Source organism: Rhinolophus sinicus, chromosome 14 (genome assembly GCF_057876585.1).
Source record: "Rhinolophus sinicus isolate RSI-liver-muscle chromosome 14, RSI-T2T, whole genome shotgun sequence".
NCBI lineage: Eukaryota > Metazoa > Chordata > Mammalia > Chiroptera > Rhinolophidae > Rhinolophus > Rhinolophus sinicus.
The window spans coordinates 13,411,334-13,421,157 of NC_142514.1; the positions used below are offsets into that span (position 1 = coordinate 13,411,334).

Genomic DNA, 9,824 nt, shown 5'->3' on the forward strand with positions numbered 1-9,824 from the left:
TAGGACCAGAAATATTCCTTCCATTCATTGCCATTATTGTCTTGGATAAGATTGTAGAATGTTAGAAAAAGCATCACAGGGACGCTCTGTAATGGCAACTTAGAAGGACAGGACGTTGGAACTGCACGCAGGGGCCACCCATGTCAGACTTGTTCCCGTGTGTCCCAGTGCTGAGCTCATTGCTGGCACATGGCAGGTGCTCAAAAATGAAGGAACGAGTAAATGAAACTAGATTAATCAAATCTTACAATGACAGAATCCGAGAATATTAGAATTACAGCAAACATCATTCACTTATTCAGAAGACGGAACTGAGATTCCAGGGATGGGTTACAGAGTCTTTGGGGAGGGGTCCTGGGGCACGGCTCTTCCTAAGAGGAAGATACACCTGGGGAATCCAGCGATGGTCCAGGCCACAGTCTGGGTGCTGTCAGGGAGGGATGGGTTTGCAGGAAAGGAACATTCCAGAGGGAGGGCCTTTGGTGCCAGTGTTCCCCAGGCCTGGGGCTACTGCCGCAGAGGCGGTGGCCTGGGAAGGCCTCAGGGAGGAGCTGGAGCGTGGACTTAGCAGGGCGGGGTGGGTCCTGTGCATAGCTTGTTGGGGTAATGGGCATATTTGCGGTTGTAGGTGGACAGGTTTTGGCGAAAGCAGAGTGCAGCTGTCTTGTCACACTCGCAGGTCTGTCGCTGGCAGGCAGTTTTGCCGGCTGATGGGACAAGGTGAGTCAGGGACCAGGGGCTCTGGCCTCTTGCTGTCAGACACTCACAGCACTGCCCTGGGGCCCACATTCTCACCCTATTCTGCTGGAAGCTCATTCTCACGGGATATCCAAAGGATGGGTGAGAGAAGGGGCAGGGCCCAGGAGGGCCTGCTGGGGCCCAGGGTACCTGAAGGCTGTATCCTCCTTCCTCTCCCAGCCTCTCTGTCAGCCCTTAGCCCTCTCCCGGCCAGGGAGACCATCTGGTTCACTACCCCTCATTTGCCCCAGTCCCGGGGGATTTCTAGGCAACTCCTGGCCCCTCATGAAACATTGCTGATGTTAGATTGCAGCCAGCAAGCAGAGAGGAAAACTACGAAATGATGGCCACCCAATCCCAGGTGGCCTGTGCGTGCCGAGCAGCCTGGGCCCAGACAGGAGGCCATTGGCACTGAAGCTGGGGGCTTGCTCGGACCCTGTGCCTGTCTCCATGCATGGACGGAGCCAATTTTTCTGGCATTTACCTTAACCACCCCACCCCCACGTGTGCCCACCCCCAGCCTGGGACCAGAGCACCAGGGGTCCAAAGCCTCCTCTTCTGTCACTGCCTCTGTCTGCCCGAATGGCCCTGGCTCCTTTTTGTCCCCAGATTACATCTCACAGCTCAGAAATGTCCAGGGCTCTTCATGTCCCCCCTCAAAGGCCAGTCTCCATTTCCCATTGGGGTTCTACCCACGCTGCTGTTTCAGCAAAACTCAGAGTTGGAAGGGGCTTAGCAGTCACGTCAGTTCTTTTGGGTGGTTCTTGCCAGGAGCTGGACTAAGCTGGGGAGAGAGTGTGATTGTCTCCATTTTATGCATGAGGAAGCAGAGGCTTTCGAGGGGTTACATTACTTGCCCAGAATCACACAGTGGGTAGGAGGCGAAGCCCCGAGCCTGTGGCCATATCCACCTGAAACTTCCCCTCACTCCTCCTCTCAGCACTGCCCCTGACAAGCAGCCATCCCCACCTGCTATGAACCCCCAGTGATGGGGAGCTCACTACCTGACAAAGCTGCCTTGCTGAGTGGATGGCTGCAGGAGCAAGAAACTCTGAGTCAAATCTTCCTCCAATGGTTCCGGTTCTGGCTCTGCCCTCCCCCAGGACAGACCTTAGAGACCTGAGCTGAGTCCCCTTTGACCCTCCCAGGTCCTCCTGCTGTGCCTGATGCTGGGCATGCCTTCCCTGCAGGCTGCTCCTGGCTTTGCAGCAGGAAGAAGACTTGGTTCTCTGCTCTGGGCTCCCCACAGGACTGGGCTGCTGCTCCCCAGGGCCAGGGACCAGAGGAAAGTTAATTGGTCCAAGTGGGCATTGGACCTGGCACAGCTGAGCAAAGGGGCCCAGCCTGACAGCCAGCCCCACGAGGGCGGGGTGTCAGGCTTTGGGAATGAGGTCTGCTGTTGCAAATGAAAGCTTCAGCTCTTTGTATCAGGCATCATACCCTCAATGCTCTGTCCTGGGGACTTCAGCTGCAGCTGCCACCCAGGCCTGGGAGGGTGTGTATGTACAGCTCCTTGGGGGCCGAGCTCAGCTCTGCCCCTTTGCTTCTCTCCCCAGAGGCTGGAGCCGGGAGGCCTCTGGGAGGGGGAAGCGCCTGCGGCCAGGGCAGGAGCCAAGGGGTCACGGGGCTTCTATGGGTGCCAGGTGAGCATCTGGGTGATGGACAGGCCTCTCCCCAATTTCGTGGTGATGGAAGACCCCACCCCTCCAGCCCAGGGTCTGGCCCTGATGAGGCTCAGGGGTCACCATCAGTAGGGGGTTACTGTTGGATGCTATCCCCCTTCCCCAGTGCCTGGGGCACTCTAGGGCTGTTCACTTACCACAGAAGACGCTGCTCCGGCTGGCAGAGAAAAGATACCTTTCCAGTTTGGGTTCACAGCCCAGCTTCTCCAGACGCCCATAGCAGCAGTCATGGGCATGGCAGCACCTGGGAGCGTCACCAGGCACTGCCCAGGGGCCCCGGGCTCAAAGGGGCTTGAGGAGAGGCCAGCCCCACTTTCTCCATGTCCCCAGTTCCTCACTCGTCCCAGATGCGCCCCCCTCCCCAGCGCCTCCATCCCCCTGGGAGTCCCCCCACTGGGCCGCCTGCTCACCAGTCGGTCGGGTCCACTGGCCAGTGGGCGCCGCCGATGCCACAGTAGCAGCCATAGTCGTTGTACTGCAGTGCCGGCTTCCCCGTCACCCTCTCAATCATCACCCCAAACTGGACCAGGTTCCCTCTAGCCAGGGCCACTGGGGGGAGGGAGGACGGAGGCCATCAGATCCCTGAGTGTCCCCTGAGGTCCCCCCTCCAGTCTGTGTCCAGACATCTCTCCAGTTGTCCAGTTAATGCTGCCACCCCGACCTCACTCCCAGTCCCAATAACGCTAATCAGTAATAATGTCCCCATGACAGCAAGGCGCCTGGATCCCCTCGTCCTCAGCCCCATCGTGTCTGAGCACCCAATCCCCCACCCACTCTCCTCTACCATCTTCTAGAATACCCCCCACTGTTCCTCAAGTGTCTCCCACTGGATCCTGGCACCACCCCAGGTGTCAGCCCCCTCCCCCAGAAGCACCCTATCCTTGCCGTCCCATCAGATGCCACTGGCTAGGCCTCCAAAGCTCCGGACTTCCCCAAATTCCCTTAGAGCCTTCCAACAATGGAAACTGGGGTAGGGAATGGAACATGGGTGACAGGAGTCCCATGTCTGCTGTCTGGGGTCCCTGACAGCCCCTTTCTTCTGCCCCCACCCAGGACATCTAGGTTGCATCCTTCACCTCTCTTTCCCCTCTTCAATGGCCAGTGCTGGCTCAAGCAGAACTGGCCTCAGGATGACCCACCCTCGCCCTTGCCAGGGCCAGACTCAGGGGTCTCCAGGGAGTTCAGGGTTACCAGTTAGGTTGGGGGACGGGGGAAGGTCACTAAGGTCACTTACCCAGGAGGCAAAAGAAGGTCAGAAGCGGGGGAGGCTTCATCCTGGGGGCAGTTGAGCAGGAGCAGAGGAGCTGGGCTGCAGAAGGAAGCGAGCAGGGGCAGCTCTGATCTCAACGCACCTCCTCAATTAGTTAAATACCCAGATCCTGTCCACTCCCTGTCATTAACCCCAGAAAGCCCTGTGATGCAACCATCCTTCCAGGTCTGACACTTTGGCCAAGACCCCAGGGGAGGGGCCAGCCTGAGGCCCATGGGCTCCGCTTCCAGGCAGTCTGGGGAGGGGGTGCAATCTGTCCGTCTTTATTCTCACTGCCCTTCCCATCACCTACCCTTTCCCAAAAATCATTGTGCTAGGTCCTCCTGACAGAGCTTTGAGCTGGAGCTGTGCCATGTGCTTTTCATTCTTGGTATCTTTGTCTCACCCCCATTTTACTGATGTAGCAACTGAGGCCCAGAGAGGCTGCGAAACTTAAGTTCATATGGCCCGGGAGCGCCAAGTGCCAAGTCTGTCCTGTTTTCCTGCCGCTGGCTACTCCAGCATGCCTTCTGCTCCTGCCCGTGCCTCACCCCCAGCCTCCGCGTTGCTCAGCGGGAGATCCCTGAGAGCAGCCTGACCACCGGTAGGTCACCAGGGGGGCCATTTGTCCAGGAATGTATATGCTGAAACCTGGGAGCTCAGCTAGCTGAGCTTAGGGATTTTTCCTTATTGTTCTTTCCTGGGCAGGCGCTTGCTTGTTTGACAAGCAGCAGAAATGCTCCCAGATGTGAATCCTGTCTCCCCGAATCCTTGAACAGTGGGGGTAGTGTGGCTGCAGGAGAAATAAACTCTGAGTCAGCTCGACAACCCATATTCCAGCATTGACTGGAAACTTCCATCCTCTTGATGTCATCTTCGGGGCTGGATGGGGGAAAGAGTAGCCCCCTGGCATAGCTTGTCCCCCAGGGAGAGCTGCTGTCCCCACGGTCACAGGAATGGAGGAGAGGGCCCGGCTCTATTGTGGTCAGAAATTTCGAAGTCCCACTGACCATGGACTCACAGTGACTCATTTGCTGACTGCTGCCCCTTCCCTTGCATCCACTCAGGCAGCACTGGAGGCAAGACACCACCGTCCTGGCCCGTGACTTCCTCCTGCCCCTACCCTTCCTGTTCCTCGTCTGTGACTGGGATAACTTGACCAACCACTTCCATCAACGTCCAGGGCCCGGGCACTGCTTGATCTGTGGCCTCAGAGTCCAGATTCCACCACTTATTACGTGGCTTTGGGCAGGTCCTTTCCCTTGCTCAGACCTCAGTTTTCCTGTCTGTATTATGGGCATGGAAGGCATCCCACCCTTGCCTCCTTCATGAAAAGATGGGAAGCGCAAGTGCAGCCCAGCAGGCAGCCCACGCTGAGTACGGTGCCAGGACTGTGCCAAGCTCTTCTCAAGCAGGATCGCCAGAAGCCCTCCAACAGCCCCATGATGCGAGTGCTGCGATCGTCCCCACTTTACAGAGTGGCAAACCGAGGCACACACCTAAGTACCTAGTGAGCCAGAATCTAGGCCAGACAGTTCAAAGGGCTTCACTAATTGCCAACAGGAGACACGGTGCCTAACACCCATAACACCCTTCGGGAATGTTTTAATTTCTTTAAAATCAGAAGAGAAAAAAGCCTATGATCCAGTCTGGATTATATTTGTCTTTATACCAATGAGGTCATAACATTTGCTTTTTACTTTTTTTTTAATGGAAGAAAGGGCCCGTGCAAGCCGAAGTGCCCAGGGACCATGACAAAAAGTCACGCTGCGGCCCTGAGCTTAACCATCAGGCCTACGGCCTTCTCCTCTCACGAGCTGACTCGGGCAGGGCCGGGCATTGGCCTCCTTTCCAGAGGAGAGCCTGGGTCTCACAGGGCAGTCAGGAAGGAGTCCCAACCAGATTCCCTCACCACACCGTGTCAGGGGTAGGGTCCCTGGGGAGGTGTCATTTGGAAAGGGATAGGAAAGCTGGTGGCTGGGTTCCCTGGCAGTGATTTGGGATTCAAGATTTTTGACACAAGAGTAAAGCAGGGTGAACACTGACATACATTCAGCAGCGGCCCTGCCTCCCGCCCCTCCCTTTTCCTGCTAATAACTCCTCCTGGAACTCTTCATATTGGGCTCTGTTCACCCCACTTAGAGAAGACTTGTGGGGGGAGGGGGACCAGAGAGGTGAGTCCACCTGGCCAGGAGCACACGGCAGCTGTGAGTCATGGTCTCCCGAGACGGGGCTCCCTCATGCTCACCATCTCCTTTTGATTTTAACAAAGGCATCTCCTGGCAGCCCCTGGCTCCTGGCCTGTGTTACAAGAGCCCAAACAGTGAGTCACTGAGGAGCTACCTCCTAAACGACTGGAAATTAGCTTTGGTTCCTGGGGAGGTTTGGCCCACAGCCCTTCCTACAGCAGCATCGGGTTGTTTATCGGGGCGGGCAGGTTTCTGAGACGATCCCTTTGTGAGCCATTTTGAATCCTGGCCTGGCCAGGACAGGGCCCCTGCAAGCTCCTGCCAGTGTGTACCTGTGGCAGAAAACCGAGGACCTGTAGGGCCAGAGTCAGGCAGGGAAATCTAGGCAGGCTTCCAGGCGGAGGTGTCTCCAGCTGACGTTTAAAGTGGGGGCGCTGGGAGCACTTGGACTTGGAGGAGAGTTTCAGGCATTCAGGAAATGGGGTTGGCCTCATGGTTTTCTCACTACTGGCACAATGTGGTTGAATTGTCTCTGCATCAGCAAGATCAGGACTTGAGTGTTAGCTCCCCCCCCACTTAGGGGCTGTGTGACCTTGGCCAAGCCTGTCACCTCTGAGCCCAGATTTGTCATCTATAATATGGGGATAATTAGACCTATCTTTTGGAGTTTTGAACCGGATGGAAAAGAAGTGAAATGTGTAAAGCCCTTTGCAGGACGCCATCGCATGCCCATAGAAAGAACCCATAAATATTGGGTCCTTCCCTCCCTCCCTCCTTACCTGACCTCAGAGAAGGCAGCTGCTGTCCCAGGAGCTCAAACTACTTACCCCTCTGGGGTACAGCATGCAACTGGGCCAGGGCCCCCAGCATTTCAGTGGGATTATTGTCCCCACTTGACAGGTCTTCACTTCCACAGAGGAGGGTGGTTGGGGTGGAGGTGAGTAGAGGGAACAGAGAGCCCTGTCTTCCTTCTCTTGGTGTAAACTTGCCCCTTGTACTTTAGAGGTCGTCGTCCTCATCGTCATCCTCATCATCATCATCACCATCACTCTAACAATAAAAATGGCAAAACAATGATCATTTACTAAGCTCCTCCAGTGTGTCAGGCACTGGCTGGGAGCGCTTATGCTGCTTGATCTCACCACTTCTGTTGCTTCCCTGAGAGCCTGAAGCACCCTAGACTCGTCCAGCAAAGTGGGCTCAACTTTTCCCTGGAGGAATCTTTACCTGTTCATTAATAACTACATTGAGGACTTCCTAGGTGCAGGGGAGGCACGAGAGAGCAACACCAGGTATAATACCTGCCCTCAGGGGGCTGACAGTCCCGTAGGGAGGCAGACGTTGGTAATTACCTACTGAATGGAAACTTACAAATAGAAGGAAGTAGCTGGACAGAATGGTCCGTGGGGCTAGGAGAGCATTTAATGGAGGCATCAGATCTGGGCAAGAGGTCGTTGAGGGCTTCTCTGTGGAAGAAATGATTTAGCAGGGATCCCAAGAAGTTAACTGGGTAAAGAGGGAAGTAGAGAGAGCTTAAATAGAGGTACAGCCTGTGCAAAGGCCCAGTGGTCCGAGGAACATCACCCAGCAGGGGCTGAAAGGAGGCTGGGGTAGCTGGGCTGGTGACGGATGGGCCTTGAAGGGTATGATTCACCAGGAAGTGGACCGGGGGCCCTAGACCTCCCATTCACCCCACAGAGACCCTGTTGCTTGAGCGTGATGGACAGGTGGCCTAGAGCCTACAGAATGCTGGGGAGGGCCCAGAGTCCCCCAGGGGAATGAGGCAGTTCTCGGAAAGACCGGTAGCATTTCCTCCCTGTGGGGAGCCTCCACATGGGCACCCGAATGAATGACGGGGGAGGCTTGTCCCTCCAGTGGGAACAGGCTTTGTCTAGCTGTTGTCACACAGTTTGGTTCCCCTTTGTGATGGAGAGTAAAGAACAAGAATCCTTGATGCGGGCCTGTTGTCATCTTTCGTAAGATCACCAGTGTCCTTACAAAATGGCACAGCCTCGCCTTGTTGGTCTTTGTCCAGGGATCAATGAAATGCCAGTGAAGAGTTTGAAACAAGGAGGTGTCCTGCTCCTATCCGCGTTTGGACAAGATGCTTCTGGCTGCTGAGGAGAGAACGTAAAGGAGGGACACCGCAAAGAAGAGAAGGTCAGTGAGCTGTGCCTCAGTCAGGCCCCTGGATGGCGCAGCCCGGGGTATCTGGTGACAGGGAGGGGCTGTAGGAAGGGGCTGTGATGGGGCTGTGGGGTAGAGTCTGAGGAGGGGTGAATGCATCAGGCCACCACCCCCTTCACTGAGCCTTCGTGAGTACAGCGGTCATGGGGAGGGGAGGAAACAGCGGACCCTCGAAGCACCAATGCTCCACTGTGGGGGCCCCTTCGCTTCCGAATGCCATAGTGTCTTGGCTGAGACGACGCTGTGGGCTCTGGGGTCAGGTTGCCTGTCTTTACCACCAGCTCACTGGGTGCTCCTGGGCCCAGGACCTCACTTCCCACCGGCTCCGTTTCCTCATCTGTACAGTGGGACGGATAATAATAGTATCTGTCTTGTCACATTGTTGGGACAGTTAATAAAACAATACCTGCGAAGTGCTTAGAAGTGAGACCTGCTACTCCAATCATTGTAACTGTTGTGGCTGTTAGCAGCAGTGTCACTGGTTAGCAAAGGTTTGGGGGCCTCCGTCTGAAGCCCCTTCCTGCCTGGAACCTCCCCTGGTCTTTCCTGGAGGCCTCAAGAACCTGTTCTGGTTGGTGGTGGTCAGACTCGCCCCTGATATTTCAACATTTGTGTGGTCTGGGAGTCCTCAGACCATGTGTTTAAGTGTTTAAAGGTTATCAGTCAAGCTGCCAGACTGGGAAATAAGGCATGTTCAATCCTTCTACGTAAATATACGTTCTTAACAACAAAGTAAATATACGGAAAGCCAGTTTTCATAAGACTGAAAGTCAGAAATGTGTCCAAGTAGATTGAATTGAATTATTACTGCGTGTATCTGGGTGTTTTGTTGATAGGCTGGCAATGTTTGAATAACTCATAAAATATAGCCATGCATATGTCATAAATTATTATACACTTATTCCATAACATTTGTCTTCATGCTTTCATTTCAGCAAAGTCTCCAATTATGTTATAATCACATTTCATGTAATTTTTGTTCCTCTGACAATAATGACCTAGAAGATTTTTAAAATGTAATTGTATTTGAAGTGTATAAAATCTAATTGTTTCATAAAAATCATAAATTAGAGTGACTCTAAAGAGAAAAAAATTTAAATTACTTTAATATATGTTTTCAAAAGGATTTTTCTTCTAAAATCCTTTATTAAAATTAAAAGGCAAAGTATAAATTATAGTTAAGGAATATAGAAAAATTAATAACACTAGTTGAATAAAGTTGACTCTTAACAAGTTCTTTTTTGGGTTGAAATTCAGTTACATCTTGCCAAATATTTTAATAAAAATAAAACTCTTTGCAATTATAGTGTTCAATGTCCTTTAGTTGCCAATGTAAAGAATTGCTATCACGACACACACGTAATGTGTAGACCTCCATTTAGATAAATTTATGAGTGATAGGCATTGTTTGATGTCACCAGATGTTCTTTACCACCCTGTGACTGCCGCGAATATCCCACTAATTCACCTCCAGACCCTCTGAATTGGAAATGAACAGATGCAAGAAAATGGATGTTGGGTAAACTAATGGGACGTGATATTTTGTTATGCAAGACCTAGTGCGTTCATGCTATGACGGGAAGGATCGGAGAGTCAGCCCATCCATCGGGGAGTGCTCCCTTTGAAGCAGCGTCCATCGCCCACGGCCTTCGCGATACTTTGATGCCGCTGCCTTTTGTCTGGAGAACACAGGGCAAGTAATACAAGGAAGTGTTTACTGGGGCCTGAAGGGTGTTATGAGAGTGGGAATGGCACTGCTCCAGTGCCTAGTGCCCATCA

At 53.5% G+C, this 9,824-nt stretch overlaps 1 protein-coding gene across 1 annotated transcript; it reads right to left on the reverse strand.

The window, feature by feature from the left end:
- Positions 1-4,624, reverse strand: PLA2G2E (phospholipase A2 group IIE). Its single transcript, XM_088789923.1, has 4 exons — positions 3,655-4,624; positions 2,831-2,969; positions 2,558-2,664; positions 1-707 (listed from the first exon to the last, which is right to left on the reverse strand). The coding sequence occupies exons 1-4, from the start codon at positions 3,692-3,694 to the stop codon at positions 565-567; spliced, it is 429 nt and encodes a 142-aa protein (XP_088646049.1). The 5' UTR covers positions 3,695-4,624; the 3' UTR covers positions 1-564.
- Positions 4,625-9,824: the final 5,200 nt, after the last annotated feature.

Coding starts and splice junctions, on each gene's coding strand:
- PLA2G2E (XM_088789923.1), bottom strand. CDS start 3,694: ATGAAGCCTCCCCCGCTTCTGACCTTCTTTTGCCTCCTGG. Junction 2,970..3,654: donor GACCTTCTTTTGCCTCCTGG/GTAAGTGACCTT, acceptor CCCTCCCCCCAG/TGGCCCTGGCTAGAGGGAAC. Junction 708..2,557: donor CCGGAGCAGCGTCTTCTGTG/GTAAGTGAACAG, acceptor TTGTCCCATCAG/CCGGCAAAACTGCCTGCCAG.